This window comes from Jaculus jaculus, chromosome 2, assembly GCF_020740685.1.
Source record: "Jaculus jaculus isolate mJacJac1 chromosome 2, mJacJac1.mat.Y.cur, whole genome shotgun sequence".
Classification (NCBI taxonomy): domain Eukaryota; kingdom Metazoa; phylum Chordata; class Mammalia; order Rodentia; family Dipodidae; genus Jaculus; species Jaculus jaculus.
This window is the reverse complement of record NC_059103.1, coordinates 2,458,003-2,478,046: the sequence shown is the minus strand read 5'-3', so window position 1 is coordinate 2,478,046 and position 20,044 is coordinate 2,458,003. Positions and strand designations below refer to the sequence as shown.

The 20,044-nt window shown below is 46.1% G+C and overlaps 1 protein-coding gene across 1 annotated transcript in view; it reads right to left on the bottom strand.

Annotated features, from left to right (window-relative positions):
* Positions 1–20,044, bottom strand: part of Sdk1 (sidekick cell adhesion molecule 1) — a 1,082,085-nt gene that overhangs the window by 311,451 nt on the left and 750,590 nt on the right. The window contains exons 6-7 of the mRNA XM_045142963.1: positions 10,481–10,592; positions 9,273–9,463 (exon numbers count right to left, since the gene is read on the bottom strand). Coding sequence (XP_044998898.1) covers positions 9,273–9,463; positions 10,481–10,592 — 303 coding nt within the window. The remainder of the gene's footprint in view (positions 1–9,272; positions 9,464–10,480; positions 10,593–20,044) is intronic.

The window sequence follows — 20,044 nt, the reverse complement described above, 5'->3', positions numbered from 1 at the left end:
AGGCTCAAGGGGCGGATGCACGGCTCTGCTCCCCTGCCATGCTCGGACAGGCTGTGATTGGCAGGAGTGCCATCGCCCCTCCCTCTGATCCCCAGGAAGGAACCACCGCATGCGTGGATGAGGAAGAACACCCCGGCTTCTGAGACAGCACGGAAAGCGTGTTAACTGACGGATGGTAACAACCCGGTGCCGTGTGACGCGCCAACAGTCGGTTGGCACCGTGAAGCCACGCCGTCAGTGCTGTGCAGCGACGCTGCTTCTCAACACCTCCAGGGCACAAGGAGGCAGCCTTACCCATCAACCCACCCTCCACGTGGGGGGATGTGGAACCACAGCCAACGAAGGCCATGACACTGGTCCAAAGCAGTGGCCAGGGAGGGGTAGCCTACACTTACACTTCCTGACACGCCCCCCCCCCCCCCGTGGCATGTCCCTACTGCTGTGGGGGCACAGGTAAGGAGAGACCCTGAGCTTGTGACAGCGAGGAGGCTCTTGGAGGATAGGATACCCAGCTGGTGTCCTGAGAGCAGGCATCCAAGCACGGAGCCTGGGAGAACACACCCAGGTCAGGGGCACTGCACTGAGGTAAGAGAGGCGGGGGTCGTGCTGCACAGCTGCCTTGGTGTGTCAAGTAGCAGAGCTGGGGACTGTCACTTCGGAGGTGGCAGGGCAGGGCAGGAGGAAAGGAAGCTATGCCCAGGAGACAGCAGGGCAGCTGGGCTGTGCGGAGCTGGGGGACGGGGCCACCGGGCTGAGGAGCCTGCAGGTCTGCGGCATTGGATGCTGGCATCTTCCCGGATCCCTCACTGCTGCCAATTGAGCTCTCAGCTCCTGTTTAGACCTCTGCACTTGAGCCGTGCGGCCGGGAAGCTGACAGGCGAGGTAAACAGCAGCAGCCCGTCTGTCTGGTCTCATCAGCGAGAAGTAAAAGTAATTGGGAGCCAGGTTCTTCTTGCTTCCTTTCATCTGCACGTTCATATCGATAGCTCCCTGTGCAGTTCTGCTGGTGACAGCCAGGGAAGTTGGTCATACTTCCCTAGGATCTCTCTACAGTACAGTGACAATCTCCCCTGGTCCTTTGAGTCGACAGTAATGTCATCTTCAGGGTTTGGGCAGTATGACTCAGCCTCAAAAAATAAAAATTAAAAATTAAAATCTCACCAGCCCCAGCCACTTCTAAAGGAGATTTAAATCATCATCGTAAGGGAGGTTTATGAAACTTTAAAGGTCAGAAAAGCCCGAGGCAATGGCACAGTGGGCGCAGGGCTGTCCAGGTGTGAGGACCTGAGTTCGGACTTCCAGCGCTCTTGTTAAAACTGGATGCTATGGCACCCGCACACACAGATTTAAAATAAACAAGCAGTCCGCGTGCGCGTTAGTGAGTGCCAAACACAGCAATCTCCTTTGGGATCCTGATATAAATGTGAGACCAAAGTTCAGATGATGGGTTTAAGTACTTGGGAAAAGAAATTATGATGGAAACAAACATTCTAATTTACGGGGAGATAAATTTCCTCTCTTGTTCAAATTACCTTACAATGTTTTTTAAACACAATCTAGTCCTGTCTGCTAGAGATTTACACCTCGCAGATTTTAATTTCAGTTCAATCTATAATACGCTGTGCTCATAGAGCCCTACATCAGCCTCAAAGGAAGTCTCCGCAGAGAAGGGGATGTGATTTTTCATATCCATATTTAACACACTTGGCCCGGAAGGCAACGGGAGGAGAGCTCAGGCCTCAGGGTGGGATTGGCAGTGACGGGTGACCCCAGCCTAGGACTTTAATTCTCTCATCCTCCTCCAACCTCTCTCGCAGGTTCTGGCCGTTTCCCTCTGTATTAAGCAAGAGTTGCTTGTGGGTGCAAAGCCCTCTCCTAATGTCTAATGTGAGACGCTCAAAGCAGCTGCCATTTGTTTCACAGGGATCTATGAGCTTTTACTTTCTGTATTATTTAGGGAGCTGATGTTTGGGAAAGTTTTCCACTTCTTTAATTTTTACTGCTCTCAAATCTCACTCCAGAGAGCACATTAGTGGCTTCCACTGAGGAGGACAGTTCGTTGGGACAGGTCATGTAAAATGAACCAGGGGTACTCCACATAGTTTAGTGAAATGGCATCATAAACTGATAACATATTTAAGATTTTTCTCAGCCACCACACAAGGCATGCTTCATAACAACTGGATTGTTCTTGCCCAGAATTTAGGGGCAACCTGGATACATGTAACTGTCTTCCGTGCTCCTGCTTCTGGGCAAATACTCAGCTCATTTTATTTATTTATGGAATTGTCTTTCCTCTTACTTTTTTTTTCTTTTAAATTTTATTTTATTTATTTGAGAGAGACTGAGGGAGGGAGGGAGAGAGAGAGAGAGAGAGGCAGATAGAGAAAGAGAATGAGAGAATGGGCACATCAGAGCCTCTAGCTACTGCACATGAACTCCAGACACATGCACCATCTTGTGCATCTGGCTTACATGAGTCCTGGGGAATCGAACCTGGGTCCTTTGGCTTCACAGGCAAATGCCAAACCAGACCATTGGGTTGGTCTGCTCTTGGGTTTAATCCCTCCTTGTGGAAGCCATGCCGGCATACCAGGCTACACCCCTTGGCTGCTTTTGGACCCCAACCCCAGGTCTCAAGAGAGTTGCACTCTCCACACCTCAGGTCTCTCCATCTCTGGCCTACCATTCCCTAAGGGGAGCCTTTTGGTTCTGTTGCACCATCTGGGGACACTCCCTCTCCCCCTCTCTTTCCCTCCTGAGCTCTCATCTTTCACTGACAGCTGTTTTCGCCAGCAGGAGCACAGTCGCCCACCTTGCCCACTAACAGGCTAAAAAGTCAACAGTTGCGTGGCCTGTGCCCACGTGGGAAGTGCAGGGTCCGTTCACCCTGGTGTGCCAGGGGGTCCTGTTGGTGTTCTGTGTAAACCCATCTTAAGTTTTGGTTCCTTTCTCTCACCCTTGTTTTGCTCTTTCCCTGTCTCCTTAAGAACTTAGAGCCTCTATGACTCTTGGACAACATCTTGTCTTTCTCTGAAATGCTGTCTGGCCACAATATTAACTAGACAATGGGTCCAAATGGCCTGAAAACAGTACTTTTAATTTCCAAATTCTTACTGATTAAAAAAAAACAAAACACTTCTGGCTGGGCGTGGTGGCGCACGCCTTTAATCCCAGCACTCGGGGATTGCCATGAGTTCAAGGCCACCCTGAGACTACATGGTGGATTCCAGGTCAGCCTGGGCTAGAGTGAGACCCTACCTTGAAAACCCAAAGGGGGAAAAAAAAAAAACCTTCTGCCAATGTACAGGCAGATGGTCCAAAATACCCTATATTCAAATGTTTTGTCACTGCATGCACGGCCTTTCTCTGCTCCACCTGCTCTTCTCACCAGGCCCTTCTAGCCCAGGTCTCAGGAATGCGCTCTCATTCACCCCCCCTCCCCCACACACACACCTAGTCCTCACCCTCTGCTTTTGACCCGGATGTCACAGATGACCTCACCCAAACAGCTCCTCTGGCTCAGCTCCTCCAGCTCTCTCAGCCTCTCTTGACCCCCTGCCTGGTAACAAGGTTTGATTTCAGTCCCCAGAGTTGTAAAAAGAATAGAAATTTAAAATGGGAATACAGAGCTTCAAATAAATAAATGAATGAATATGTGAAGTGGGAATGGTTGTCTGGAGTCTATATGAAAAGTGCACTTGAATGAATATGTATTTCTGCTCTGAGCAGTGCCATTTCATCGTGGGGGATGTTCTCCACCAAGCCCACTGTACTAGACAGCATAGCCAATTTTTACTGTTGAGTGTCCCCCCAGAAGGAACACTAAAAGTAATTAAGATCATAGGCCAAAAAAAAAAAAAAAAAAAAAAAAAAGAGCAAGATTCTCGTGCTCTTAACGAGTTATAAAATGGCAGGAGCAGAAAGATGATTTGTAGCCCCTAGAGAAGTCCAAAACTTCCTGGAATTTAGGAAGACAAAGAAAAGGCTCTTTCTTAGCTTCCCTGCCTTGCAGAGCTAGGAGGCTGCAAGCATAGGGAATCTCAGGATCCTGGCCCCAGCATGAGGATGGGTGAATGGCAGGTCACTGTGAACAGATGGGGACTTCTCATAAGAAATCTGCAACTGTTTTACGTTTACTTTATCTTCCTATGCTTTTATGAAATTACTAAAAAACAACAGTCTCAAAATTTGTGCCTAAATTTAGAAGTACTCAATACTGAGTTTGTAAAAAAATTTCTAATAATGTTCAAATCTGATTTCATATTTTAAAAAATTGTGTTTCAGGAAAGTTATAAGAAACAAAATGCCAAGATCAATAAATGATAAAGTCTATAGGTTTATTCTGGATAAATAGTGTAAGTCAAATCTACTCTTTTATAAAAAAGGTTATTTCAAAAGGCCTTTTATTAAAAGTCTTATGGTAAGGACAATACAAGTTTTCGTTGGTAGTTATGAGATGAACTGACTGAAGAAGATAAACTGGAGATAAATTTAAATGTTGGAAATGTTTGATGAAAAAGATTGTTGCAGGGTGGTTATATAGATTTTAAGATATAAGTATGTAGACAATTATAAATAAAATATATGGATGAAGATATGAGTAAACTTAATTAAACAGGTTAAACACAAAGTTGATAAACCAAGTCTCAAAGTACTGATCAGATTACAGACTTCTTGAGACACAGAATGACGATTAGCCCAGGGTTTATTTACATCATCAGACCAATGAAATACGGCCCTAGCTGGAGGCAGGCTACTACGGTATTCAGGTTAGAAACTTAAAGCTTAAACTTGTTGATATTAATCTGGTCATAATAATGGTTATGAAAGACTGAATTTAGAGTACCCAAGCAAGTTAGCCAAGTTCCTCTATTTGTCAATATTTTAACTAAATCTTAAGATTAAAATTGGCTCATTAATATTTAATTCTCTCATCTGGTTGTTATATATAAAACTCTGCCTCAAAAAATTTTTTCTTACAAAAGAATTATTTAGGGCTGGAGAGATGGATTGGCAGTTAAGCAATTGCCTGTCAAGCCTAAGGACCCTGGTTCGAGCCTCGATTCCCCAGGACCCATGTTAGCCAGATGCACAAGGGGCACACGCGTCTGGAGTTCCTTTGCAGTGGCTATAGGCCCTGGCGCACCCATTCTCTATCTATCTATCTGCCTCTTTCTCTCTCTGTCTGTCACTCTCAAATAAATAAAAAAATTTTTTTTAAGAATTATTTACTCTTTTTTCCTATTTTATAAGGTAAATAGACCACATTTGGAGACACTGAACAGTATTTATCTGTCATACATTTAAAAACTATTTACTTCATGGTGAGCAATAAAAGAAAATTCTAAACAAAGTCATGTTGTGATTTATGATGAAATTCTTCAATCCCTCCAACAATCTGTCTTAATACTTTAAATTTAACTTATGTCATTACTGAACAAGTTTAGCAAAGTATGACAGGCAGAATTATAGAGTTGATTAAGAGTCAAATAGTTATAGATTATACCATGGAATTTTGTGTATATTTAGAATTCAATACAGTTCTATCAAATTGATTTGAAGGGGATTAAAGATATTTCTTTATGGCTCAGCAGTTAAAGGTGCATATTCAAAAAGCCAGATACACATAGTGGAACATATACTGGGAAACTGTTTGCAGTGGCCAGTGGCCCTGGCATGACCATTCCCTCTCTTTTCCATTAGTCTGTCTCATTTTATCATTAGATCATGGCAGTTTAGTCCAGTTTGTATATTCCTGCGATATGTCAGATATAGCTGAATTAATTTCAGAAACTTACTTATAGATTGGGTGGATATCTTATTTAGCTTTTAAATTTTTTTGGTTTATTTTTATTTATTTATTTGAGAGCAACAGACAGAGAACGAGGCAGAGAGAGAGAGAGAGAGAGAGAGAGAGAATGGGCGCGCCAGGGCTACCAGCCACTGCAAATGAACTCCAGACGCGTGCACCCCCTTGTGCATCTGGCTAACGTGGGACCTGGGGAACCGAGCCTCGAACCGGGGTCCTTAGGCTTCACAGGCAAGCGCTTAACCGCTAAGCCATCTCTCCAGCCCTTATTTAGCTTTTTAATGTGCTAAATCTCCTCATTATATACACACAGACACACACACATGTATTATATTTAAAAATCCAAATTCTGATAAGCTTTAAAAATTGTAAAATTTTTCATGTCTTCATATTTAAGCCAAAAATGTTACTACATAATATAGATTTTTTGTTTATTTTCAATTCTGTTAGCATATTTTTTCAGATATTTTATTTTTATTTATTTATTTCAGAGAGAAAGAGAAAGAGAGAGAGATAGAGATAGAGATAGAGAGAGAGAGAGAGAGAGAGAGAGAGAGAGAGAATGGATGCACCAGGGCCGCCAGCCATTGCAAACGAACTCCAGATGCATGTGTCCCCTTACTGTTAGCATATTTTTTGTTCATAGTTTACTCTCTGTAACCTCATGTGCCTTAAATATGTGAACTGTACTTTTTGTTAATATCAGACTTTTTCAGATATCAGAATATTGTAATTTGGTTTATACAAAATCCATGATATTTGGCAATCAATAAGCATGTATCACCATGCCTGACTAAAACTCTGTAAGTTTAAGATGGTTCTTATCTCATTCATGCTGGTTTTGCTGGTTGATTATCACCAAGATTATAATCTAAGTCTTATAAAAAGTGACTTATTGTGATTTTGTTCTTAGGAAAACTGAAAAGGCTCCCCATGTCTTAGGAAAACCCACTGCATAGAAACAATGTTAATATAGTTTGTCTAAGCTTCATATAACAGTCATAAGTATTCTTTAGTTAAGCCTTAAAATTGTTCAAAGGTAAATGGTCCTTCTTTAAGAAATTACTTTGTGTCTGCTATATTGTCTCTAATGTATGTTAAAATCAGGCTTGCTTAGCTCAACAATGACCAAGTTTTATTTTATTCTTGAGCTATGTATAATCAGTCTCAGTCAAGATTTCACTTAACTAATTGTCTCAGTTCTGGTATGTTAATTTCATTACTTATAGAGATATTGATACTTAAGACTTTATAGAGATATTGATACTTAAGATGTGTTTCCTGTCCAAGAAAAATAATCTTAAATTGCTGTTCTACTTCCAGTTTGGGGGGTAACTGGTACTTGCATTGGTGTACAGACTAGCCAAAGTTGTATGTCTTTTCCTGGCATACAATTTCTAGATTAAATCAATTGCCTTAAAGTTATTGATAAAATAATTGATAAAAATATTGCTTTTAGGGCTACTAAAATGTCCTACCTATACTTATAACTGACAGATACTTAAAAGATAGAATATGCATGCTTCCTATGTTCCAGATATAGCTTACACTGTCACCTGACAACTAAACTTAAATATTAGTCAGAATGATTTTAAACTATTGTGTCATTCTCTAACCAGATCGGCTTTGCTAACCAAATATATTCTGTACCCTTTTAACTAATTTGTTTTGCTAATCAGATGAGCATAGTCTCTCTGAGTGAGTAATAACCATATGTAGAAGCCAAAATCAATTGGAAACATTGGAGTTAAATGGATAACCAATATTTTGGTTCCTGCTCCTGGGTCAAAAGGCCACAGGAGATGACGAGACACTTGAACGTCTAGCCTCTGGTAAGTTACCTGTCTTCTTGATCAGAGAGGATGTGGAGACCCAGAAATGAACTCCAAGTCAATGTATCTGCAACAGTGGAGTCACATTGGAGGAAAATCAGTCCTCCAGGCTTCCCAAAAGAGGGAGGGCCACTTGGTCAGCATATCCTTGACTTATCCTAGCGGATGAAAATGCTGAGAGTCATAGAACTCACAGGTGCCATTACTGACCTCCAAAATATACAGTTAATTCTGGGAGCCAACACAGTCTTAATCACCCACTAAGAAAAATATAACTGTAATATAAACAAAGATTCAGACTAATAGGCTCCCCTGTCTGATGCTGACTTACAATACTAACTCTAACCTTAACTCATGCCTTCTGTGTCTGCCTGCCCCTGATTACTTCTAACCTCCACGTACCCTGACCCCAGCTCCTCCCACTTGCCTTAGCCAGAATTAGAGATATATTCCTCAGGCCCCCTCCGTCCCTAGTCCTTACCCTATCTCATCCAGGAATAAGTACACTGCCACCCCAAAGGACACTCTCAAAGTTAAACTCTCTTGTGTTCCTACTCTTTCCCTGATCCCAAAATGCTCCTTTTGAATACATGGATGCCCCTCTGCTTCCTCTCTCTTTCCCCAAGCCCTCTATCCCTCACCTCTGAATGCTCATCCTCCCTTTATGCCTGGCATTTTGATGTCACAGCTGTTGACAAGAGTAGCCAGCTCCTTTATTCTCCCTTCTGTCTTCTCATAGGGAGCACAGAACCCATCTCCCTCACCATCTCTATAACAGGTGTCTGCCCATGACTGCCCTGAAGCCAGCTCGGTACAGGGATGGTACGAGAGAGAAGTCTCTGCTTCACTCAGGACCAAGTTGAAACAACACGCTACGCTGGCGCTGTCACTCACTATCTGCCACCTCTAGCCACCATGAAACTGCCTCCTCATCACCTGCCCTGAAGAGAGACCCATTGACCACATGATCCAGCCCCACCCCATAAAAACTCATCACCCCTATAGTCAGCATGAAAAAATTAACCTTTATCTCTTATCATTAACAAAAGGCTAGAATGTTAGGGACATTCTATGAATGGGACAGGCTCTGAAAATGAAGTCATCAAGGGCAGCAGGATGGTGACAGAGACAAAAGAAAGTGGGTCATCCACATTCATCAAGAAACCCGCCCAGCCATTAACCCTTCCTTGCCTAACAGTGCCCCAGGTTTCCTGCCCCCTTCTCTTGTAAGTCACCTGGCCTGCTCACTGTTCTGGTCCCACACCCTGGCTCTTTGAAATGGCTAATGAACAAAGGAGTTCTTTTCCCTTCCTCACCTTCCCCTAACTAAAGAGCCCTATAAAGCACAGTATCTGGAATCTCAGGTTGGCTGTGCTCCACCTTGAGAGCCAGGAATAAAAACTTTCACCTTTCCCTCGAAGTGGTTTGCGTGGTCTTGGTCACTCCCGAACCTTACACTTGGGGGAAAAGATAGGATGAACTTGGAAGGGAAATTCACCCACACCTCCGTTTGTTGGACTAAAAATAAAGCCAGTAGATCACAAGCTTCTCTTCTGTTTGCCTTGAACTGCAAGTGTGGGGGCCGCTACCTGGGGATCCTGCTTGCGTCACTGCTGTGTGAGCATTACCTATTATGGAAAGGAAGGCTTTGGCTCGGGCTGGCTCGAACTCGCTGCCCCGCAGCATGGCCTCGCACACGTACAGCCCCGTGTCCGCTGACGTCGGGTTGCTGATGGTGAGTCGTCTCCCAAAGCTGTGCAGCCCGCTCGTGAGTCTTACTCCGTTTCTCTTCCAGTGCACGCTCAGCTCTTCCACGGGCCTGTGAGGGAGCAAGGGCACGGGTGACAGTGACCGTGAATCATGTCCACGGCAGTAATAATAATTTCAGGCATTCAGCGCAAGCCTGACAAAGCTAATTCTACCAGGAACCATGGTGGGCTGAACAATGGACATTTAAAAATCAATCCGGATACCTCTCTGCTCTCTCCCAGCTCCGCATCAACAATGCATTCTGCTCAAGGGCTATTGAGCAAGGATAGCTAATTGCAGCAGCAATGGACCATAAGTGCTAATAACTCCATTTGCTCAGGAAAAGAATGTTTACAATAAATAGCAGAATAGGGGACACCACAGCTCCATGGGAGGTAGCGACCAACCATCCGAACTCTGTCCTGGAGTGACCAGGAAGTAGACAGAGGACAGCACTGGGGAAAAGAATGAACATTCCTTGGCTGCCCAGGATCCTCGCTCTTCCCTCCTGCCCTGCCCGCATCACTGAGACCCTCCAACACCCAGAGCTAAATTGAAAAGCTCCACCCATGACTGGAGGTGACGTGGGGAGGAAGGACCTGTGATGTAAGTGTGGTTCTGTCTTTCCACGCGTGCTAGGCACACAGCAAGCCTGCAGTTGGGAGTGTATTGCTCATACATCACTGTTTAATGAGACAAGTTTCCACCAGTCCAGGCTCTACGTTCTTGTGTTGGGATGCTGGTAAGAGACTACAGCATTTTTTTTTTAATTTTAGAATTTTGTTTTTGACTCTGGAGTATTTGCATATACATAATGAGGAATCATGGGAACAGGACCCAAGTCTAAACAAGAAATTCATTTGTGTTTCATCTACACCTTCATGCGTAGTCCCAAGGGAATTCCAGCCAGAATTTTCAATGTATCTATGTTTGACTGAAACCATCCTAGGAAGTTAGGGGTGGAATTTTCCACTAGTAGCATCATGTAAGGCTCAAAAAAATTTCAGGATTTGGAGCATTTCAGATTCTGGATTTTCAAATGGGGAATGTTCAAATTGTGTTCCCAGGTACAGAGCACACCTCATACCTGGCATTGGCTATGCACTCCAGGGTGGTCTCACTGGACCCTGCCACCACACTCCTGTTGCCTGGGGCAACCACAATGACTGGGGCCATGGCTTCCTGGACACCAATGTCTCCTGTAGCAGAGAGAACAAAAATACCCATGAAACTCTCTTTAGACTAGAAAATGGGGCAACTGGGACGCAGCAGATGAAGGGTCTTATCAAACCACACCAACAGGAAATGCAGAACCTCATCCCAGAACCAGAACCCTTTGAAGGAGCCTCTTGTGTGATAGGGTCATTGCCCCTGGCCTCTGTCAGATTACACACACTGAAGGCCAGTCATCTCGTTTGCTGTCCCCTCCCCCCTCTGTCTGCCATCACCCTGAGAGGGAGTCAGGTAGCTTTGTTAGGCAGTTAGAGTGCCGGGCCCCTGAAAGTATCCTTACAGTCTCCCCTTTTACTGAAGATCAAAGTATGATCTGACTTATCTCTTCCCTAGATCTGTTTTTCCATAAACAACCTGGAACCTTCCTGGGAGGGAGGTCTTCTTTTCTAGGATTTAATCCTAACATTGTGGTTGGCCAAGTTCGGCCCCCAGAATTTGGTCATGGCTAGCCTCCGCCTGAGACAGCCCCTAGCCCAGACCAATTGGCAGTTTTTCTGGGTCACCTGAGCCAGAAGGCTATAAATAGATGTATGTAAGGGTACAAGCGTCTCTTTGGGCTGCCTCACCACTCTGAACCTCCAGCTTCTGGTGAGTTTCCCTCATCTTGGCCTAGCTGGGCTGAGAGGAGGGGAAAACCCCCTCACCCCTGCGCCCACATGGGCTCTTTACCCCCTCCTGCCCTCCACATGGCACAAGCTCTTTGTACTTTCTTTTCTTTCCTAAGTCCCCTTTCATCTTTCTTCCTGGCCCACCACATGGGCTCTCAGGCCACGTGGGTATATTCATTTTCCTTCCCTTGGTTCTGTACTGCCCTCAATAAATATGGTAATTTAACAATTATCCCTCAGTCTTATTTTACCCAATTCTTAGGTTAGAAGGAGATGCAAACCTAGGGGTTGCGGCTCAGGGACTTTCTTGATCCCCTAACACTGTGTTTCAACCCTTCACCTCTATGGGCTTTCAAGTGCTCAGCTGCTGGCTGCGTTTTGCTTTTCATTGATTAAAGCCTTTGCTCACTGAAGTCAGCTGGAATATCCACTCTTTTCAAAGCGGATCAATTGCATACCTGCGCCATGGGTTCGGCAGACTAACCACTGGGCACAGGACTCAGCAGAAAGTGGCCACAGTGCACTCCTGGACAAACACGCTCACCTCACCAAGTGTTCCTTTCACTTACTGTAGTCTCACTTTTTTTTTTTTTCTCTCTTTCTGCCAAGTAAATACCCCGAATACAGCTCTGTGTTGTGAGTATCAACCTATAAATAATTTAACTCATACTTCCAGACACACAGGGAGATTAAAAAGAAAAGCTGTATACATTTGTTTTGCTTTTCTCTAAAATACACTTAACATCAAAATTAAACTCCCCACAGCAACTTTACAGCTGTGCTGGTTGGGTAGATGAAGACCAGCCATTTACACAACAGGGATTTTAACAAAGGGCAGAGACGTAAAGAAACAGGAAATAAAAAAGAAGTAGAAGAAAAAGAAATTTAAATGACTGCAAATGCAGAAGGCAGACAGACAACTTAGCCTGCTTCCTCTGGGAGCTACTCAGAGAGGGTTCTGACCTGCCATGGGCTCCAAGCCACTGAGACAAAAGAACAGGAAAAAGTGGGTACTGGCCCCAGATCAACGCAGATTTCCTGCAGGGCTGCCTGGCGTTCATTGCTTAAGGAAGATGCAGGGTTTTTGTTTGTTTGTTTGTTTTTATTTGAGAGTGACAGACAGAGAGAGAAAGAGGGAGAGAGAGAGAGAGAGAGAGAGAGAGAGAGAGAGAGAGAGAGAGAAAGAGAGAGAATGGGCGCGCCAGGGCTTCCAGCCACTGCAAACGAACTCCAGATGCCTGCGCCCCCTTGTGCATCTGGCTAACATGGGTCCTAGGGAATTGAGCCTCTAAACAGGGTCCTTAGGCTTCACAGGCAAGCACTTAACTACGAAGTCATCTCTCCAGCCCAAAGATGCAGTTTTTGTATCAGAGGCCCCTATGAACTTAAGAGAGAGGGAGAGAGAGAGACAGGCTGGGCAGATGGCTCAGATGTAAAGTGCTGCCTCACAAGCAAGAAGACCTTCCTTCAGGACCCCAGAACCTTTGTAAAATCCAGGCACGGTGGCACGTGCCTGTAATCCTTGGGGCTTCCTGACTAGATAGTCTGGTCAAATCAGTGAGCTCCAGGTTGTGAACTAAAGTTCCCAGAAAAGTGCTGCATCTGCTGCACCTACTTCCAGCAGAGGTGGAATGAACTCCAGTGATGGTAGAGAGAGGGAAGGTTGCAAGGTCAGAGCCAAGTTACCGTTACCTAAGAATGCCTTTAGGCCCTTGATAGCCATTACTGCCCTCCTCTGTGTCTGACCTCACATCCTCTGACATCAGTTGATCAGATGTAACCTTTTGGAATGTGCAGACAACCACTGGCTTCCACCAACCTCAGGGCTAAGAATGTTATCAGATTACATTAACACATTAGAACACGGAATGGGGGTAACCTAAATCTGTGTTCCCCGGCCCACGGCACACTCATAGTTGGTTCCAGAATAAACTATCTCTTCCCCACTGTGGGGTGAGAGCTGTGTCTTTTGCACTGACAAAGTTCAGCAAGACAGTCTGTCTCAAAGAATAAGGTGGAGGAAGACACACAATGTTGACTTCTAGCCTTTACATGCATATACATGCACATATGTTTACATACATATGAACACACACATGCACATACAACACTCCCCTCCCCCCAAAAAAACACACAGAGAGAAATATGGTATGCAAGTTCATCTGTACCCCAGGAGGATTTCTAATTTAAGGCCAATTTAGGCTACATAGCAAGACCTTGTCTCAAAGGAAAATTGTTTTGGCATATGTGTAGAAGTAAGGGCATACACGTGTCACGGAATGTATGTGAAGGGTAGAGGACAACCTTGGGGTGTTGGTCCTTCCCTTCTATCTTGTTCAAGACAAGGTCTCTTTTTTGTTGTTGTTGTTGATTTGTTTTTGCTGCCATGAAGGCTACAGTAGCTGGCCCACCAGCTTGAGGGTCCTTGTGACTCTGCTTCTCACTGCTGTAGGCACATCGGGCTTACAGATGCCTGTGTAATTTGTGTCTGGCTTTATGTGGGTTCTGGGGATCTGAGCTCCATTCACCAAGCTTCCTGCTCAGAAGCACTTTTAACTCCTGAACCATCTCCCCAACCCCTCCCTGATCATTGAAAAATAAAACTTAATTGATATATTTTTTTAAGCCCTTGGTATAGGCAGGGGCAACAAATAAATTTTCTTACACATACACATTTGTTTTCATGGTAGGAGGCCCGCGGGTTTCTGGAGAGCTAGCAGTAGCCCCGTCCTTCCCCAGCCACCTCCAGGGTTCCCCTGGAAATGTGCCAGCACTCCCCTCCGTGGAAATCAGGGCTGGCCAGCTGGCTGTCAGACGGCTGAAGGGGTTGTCGGAATAAAGACACAGTCACTCATGACAGCCAGGTTGCAGACTGAATGGCAGTCTGAGGAACAACCCGCCTGTCACCTGTGAAAGTCGCTGATGAGGAGAAAGGACCCGCGGGGCTGATATTTGCAAACAGTTATGAGAGGCGAAGGCGAGCGGCACAGAGCTGAAAGGTCACCCAGGGAGAGGCTAATTTGTCATTCATTGCCGTGCAGAGAGCCACCACTGCCGAGAGGACAGCCACACACAGCAGCACTCACTGCCACCTGGGGAAGGTGGTCCCAACTGGGTCCTCACCTACCCAAGGCCACTCCAAAAGAAAGACTGCACTTGGGACCGGTCAGGCCTGGGGCTGAGTCTGTAGCCCCTTGAGACAGGTGGAGTGAGGGACCCTCCCCACCAAGTCTCAGCTGCATAGGTGGAAAGGTGTAGCGGTCTTTACTTTGGGCTCACGCGGTGTGTACAGTGCATGCACGAGTTGGTGCAGGTATGTGGGACCCTTGTGCATGCGTGTGCGGAGACCGGAGGGGAGAACAGAGTATCTTCCTCTATTGCTCTTCCACACTATTTCTCTGAAACGGGGTTGCTCACTGAACCTGGAGCTGTCATTTCTCAGTCGGACTGGTTAGCCAGCAAGCCCCAGCCATCCTCCTGCAGTGTGGTTACAGACAGGCACTGCTCTGACCACCCTTTTATGCGCATGCTGTGGACGAACTCGGGTTCTCATGCCGGCACAGCAAACGCTCCAGCCCACCGAGGCAGCTGATCTTACACGTGAAGCGCACATAAATGTACTGCGATGGGGCCTCCTCACCCGACAGACAAGTGGAGTGGCATGCTCCACCCAAGGCCACTCGAGGTCAGTCTGCTGTCCAACCCAGGCCCCCCCTAATTCGTCTTCCCAGTGATGTGTGGCCTACGCAGGACATTCCATAGTTTAAGGTTCTGCTCCCCTCCCCACAGTTCCTGACCTTGTGGCCAGCTGCCCAAGAGACCCTTATATGGTAGTAAACAGTCTCCCTGCTGCTGTTGCCATCCAATAGGGGGCTGAAGTCACGGAGCTTTCCTCCCTTGCAACTTCTCCCTCACAACTTCTGCCTTCCCACACCAGCCAATTGGGTAGCAACCCATAAACCTGTGTATCCAATCACCTTCTAGTCTGCATGTGCCTTCGCAACCTTTCCCGAGTGTTTATAAACCCACTCCCTTCTGAATAAAGGAGACAAAGCGCTGCCCATCAGACCGTCTCCAGGATGGTTCATTGCCCGACACACTCACCCTGCTCCCCCCAGCTCCTCCTGCACCCGCTGGCCAACAACCCTTGGGGATATTGAGGACCCTCACTTCCCCCCACATGTAAAAAAGAAAGAAGAAAAAGAAAATCTGGTGAATATTCAAATATCAGTGGTCTCTGGAGCCATTTGGATCCCGCATGTCTTCCCTGCACTATTAATGACTGGCCAAGGGATCATGTTCTTTCCTCTCCGTAAAAGCGTCTGAAAGCCACAGGTGCGAGGTGGCGTGCCACTGTGAGAAGCCATGTGTTGATAGCCCAGACTGTAACCCTGAAGCCCTCAGGGGGCATATGTTTTAAAACTAACACACACACACTCATGCACACACGGGTGCACGCACACACACAGGTGTATCCAAGAACCCAAAGAAGTTATTTTTGAGGGTTCTTCAGTTAAAAAAATAAATAAATAAGAAAAAGAAAAATGGTGCAGACAGCAAGTAGCCCCAGATCATTCCCCAGAGCCTCAGTGGGGTAAAATTCTTGAGGCAAAACTGGAACAATTTAAAGATGCACTTTACTGTGAAAACTGAAGTAAACAGCATGATTTCTCTTCTGATAGGAAAAATTATGTTTCGTAAATGGAAAATTTCTTTCACCTTTGCTTTCCCCAAATTCACTTTTTAATGTGCGTTCTCCCAGCTCTGTGGCAATGGAGCTGACTTGTGACATTTCTGGGTTAATGATGTGTTTGTGTGTGTAGGAGTCTAAGAAAACTTATCCATTTGGTTAAAAGCTGTTTCCTTTGTGGCTCACCAGAGATTTCCTAACCATGAATCTCAAAGGTGTTAGGATAGCACAGTGAGGCATGCTGGGACAGGAAGGGTGCCCTTGGGGACAAAGCCAATTCCCACAGCTCAGGCTGTTCCCCTTTGGTGGGCTCAGTTCATCTTGTTTACTATCCAACAGTTGGAGGGAAAGAAAAATGGCAGGGAATATAGCAGCGTATCCTATTTACAATTTTATCTTTACTCATATGACCACTTGTATTCAATGCTCTTCTGGACTTTTCTACTGACTAAAGACAATAATTTTTCTTTTTAAATTGACAGGTTGACCAATATTCCAGCTGTCTCTTAAAAATAAAACATATTTGAAAGTGTGAACATTTGGAAACAAATGGAAGGCAGCAGAGAACACTTTCTTCCCCTTCCCATTGGTTTTTTCTCGGGCAGAGAAAAATGAAGGTGATAAAAAGGCAGCTGCACAGTTGGGGTACTTATTTACTTAGTTCCACATGACACAAATTGATAAACCACAAAATGGGAGGGTGGACTTAGGAACTATGCGATTAGACCTTAGAGTGATTCCAACATTAGATTCAATGGGCAAGAGCTGAGAACCTGGCTGGGGAGTTGGCTCGGTGGATAAATCACTTGTCACTGAAGCCTGAGTGTCGGAGTTCAGATCCCGAGAACCAACATAAAGCCAAATACAACAATGTAAGCATCTGTAATCCCGGTGCACCTGTGGTGAAATGGGAGGTAGAGAGAGGAGGCCGCAGGCCAGCTGGCGTGGTGAATGTGGCAGTGAGTCAGACAAGGCGGGGAGGTGACGGCGGGCAGTCCTGGCTGTCCTCTGTGGTGGGGTGACTATGAAATATCCCCCACAGGCTCATGGGACTTCAATACTTGGCCACAGTTTGCATATGAAATACCTCCCAATAGGCTCATGGATCTTGAATACTTAGCCCCAGCGGATAGAAATTTTGGAGAGCTGTGGAACCTTGGGGAGATGGAGCCTTGCTGGAAGTCTGTGGCTGGTGGTGGACCTTGAGTTTCTTAGTGCAGTGCGCTGGGTGCTCAGAGCAGCTCACTCTACTGCCCTCTGCCCCGCTACCAAGGTATGAAGACATGAAGTGGTGGCCTGCTCTGCCATGCTCTCTCCTCCATGGGGAAAGCTCTCTTTGGAACTGAAGGTCTGAAATAAACCCTTTTCTCCTACAACCTGCTTTCGGTCAGATGTTTTATTTCAGCAACTAGAAAGTCCCTGACCTCCATGTGTACACTGTGGCATCTACACGTACCTGCACTTTCACATACACACACATATACACATCCCCCCCCCACATACCTGCACTCTCACATACATACACATGTACACATATCACACAAATACACAAAAGGCAGACATATAAAGATCCGAGAACGTGCTTTTAATGCACACTTATAAGTGCTGACCCATCACTTCAGAGCAGAGCAGAGCACAGGCAATGCCTCTAGAAAGACACGGGGCTCTCGTGTGGCTGAGCAGATCAAAGGGTGACAGGGCACGGTCCCAAGCTTATGCCCCTTTAGCACAGAGCTCTCAATTTGCAGAGAACTAACTGGGCATAGTAACAGGTCACTTTAAGCTCCATTAAGAAGTGGCCTTGGACAATTTTGCCAAGCATGCATATATCTGGGCAGGGAGCCGATGCCCATCCGAGGCCGTCAGTAAGCACAATGGGAACCTGCGGGCCGTGTTGGCAGGGGCCCGTGATGACTTGCTGCTCACTTTTGCAGGAGCTCCAAGGCAAAGAGTTCTTTTCAAAGTCAGAGGACTGGAACAGAGTTTCAGACACTGCTCTGGGAAGTGGCTCGTATTCTTCAGCCTGTGAGAGAGAAGCACCCGGGCGAGGAGGTAGTTCAGTGGGCAGAGCACTTCCCTACCACGCACGAAGCCCTGGGCTCCACCCCCAGCACCACGCAAACCAAGCATGGTGGCTCACGCCTGCGTCTCAGCACCCAGGACGTGGAGGCAGGAGGGTTAGGAGCTCAAGGTCATCCTAAACTGCATGGTGAGTTCTAGGTCAGCCTGAGACACATGGGATCCTGTTTCAAAAACCAGACGTACAAATGATTAAATAAATGAACACCAATAATGATTTAATAAATTGGTATGGTAAAGTCAAATCCACTTTTGATTTTTTTTGTTTATTTTTATTTATTTATTTGAGAGTGACAGAGAGAAAAAGGCAGATAGAGAGAGAAAGAGCAAGGGAGAATGGGCACGCCAGGGCTTCCAGCCACTGTAAATGAACCCCAGACACATGTGCCCCCTTGTGCATCTGGCTAACGTGGGTCCTGGGGAATCTAGCCTCAAACTGGGGTCCTCAGGCCTCACAGGCTAGTGCTTAACCACTAAGCCATCTCTCCAGCCCTACTTTTGATTTTTTTTATAATGTCCACCAGACCATCATTTTATTTATTTGTTTATTTTTAGATAAGGTCTCCTTATGTAGCCAGGATTAGCTTTGAACTGGAAGTCCTCCTGCCTCAGCCTGCTGCATGCTGGCATGACAACTGTGCACCATCACACCTGGCTCAAGACCATCACTTTGCACTCAATGTTTCTGAAGAGCAGAGAGGGTCCAAGCTGACCTAGACACACCTGTCCTCTGCATGGCAGGCAGTGCTAGGATAAGGCCTATCCCCATCTTTGTCTTGCTTTATGGGGCCACTGAGCCCTTCCCGCTGAGCAGGTGGGCTTGTTTGATTGTGTATTTGTCCCAATAAAAGCTTAGGCCACAAACACAACTGATTTTACCTGTCCTGTTCCCCGCGACCCACATATCCACACGTGCCAGGCAACTTGTAGGGGGTTCAATTTAATGTCTGTGGGTGAGCATGCAGGAAGTCCTGGGAGAGTATCTCTTCTTGCATCTACAGAGAACACTGGGTGTGTGTGGGGTGGGGAGGGGCCACCCTGATACTGCTGAGAGGTCTGGTCAAGCAGCTTAGCAGGTGGCTCAGTCAGTAAGTTCCCTGCCTTGCAAGCATGGAGACGTGTGATTGATCTTTAGAACCCACATAAAAATGCTGGAGGTGGGCTGGAGGGATGGCTTAATGGTTAAGGCATTTGCTTGCAAAGCCAAAGGACCCAGGTCCAATTCCCCAGGACCTACGTTAGCCAGGTGCACAAGGGGGCACACACATCTGGACTTTGCTTGCAGTGGCTGGAGGCCGTGGCATGCCCATTTTTTTTTCTTTCTCTTTCCCTCTTTCTCTGTCAAATAAATAAAATATTTTTTAAAATTCTGGGTGTGGTGGTCCACAACTGGCATCCCAGAGCTTGGAGATGGAGATAGGTACATGCCTTTGGCATCACTAGCTAGACTGTCCAGTCTAACTGCAGTGTTCAGCCAATGAGAGATCTTGTCCTGAAGGGGAAAGATGTCCTTGCTGAGGATACTCAAGGTTTTTCTCTGACCTATACACACACACAGTGAGGGGGGGGGGGCGGGAGAGAGAGGGAGAGAAACGATCTGTTCTCCATTTTGAGAGCTCAGTCCGCTTTACAGCCTCTTCTCCAGCCCTTGCCAGCCCAGCCTGGCACCACGTGAGCAGAGCCTGGCAGCCGCAACTTCTCCCTCTCACAGTATCTCCCACCTGGGCCCAGGGTCCTCATGCTGTAGTCACACTGACCACATTTTTTTTTTTTCTGGGCTGGAGAAATGACTTAGCAATTAAGGTGCTTGCCTGCAAAGCCAAAGGACCCAGTTTGGATTCCCCAGCACCCACGTAAAGCCAGATACACAAGGTGGGACACACATTTGGAGTTTGTTTGCAATGGTTAGAGTCACTGGCATGCCCGTTCTTCTCTCTCTTCTCTCTTTCTCAAATCAATATAAATAAATAAATAAAATACTATTATTTTTGTATTAGGCTAGGCACGGTGGCACACACCTTTAGTCCCAGCACTTGGAAGG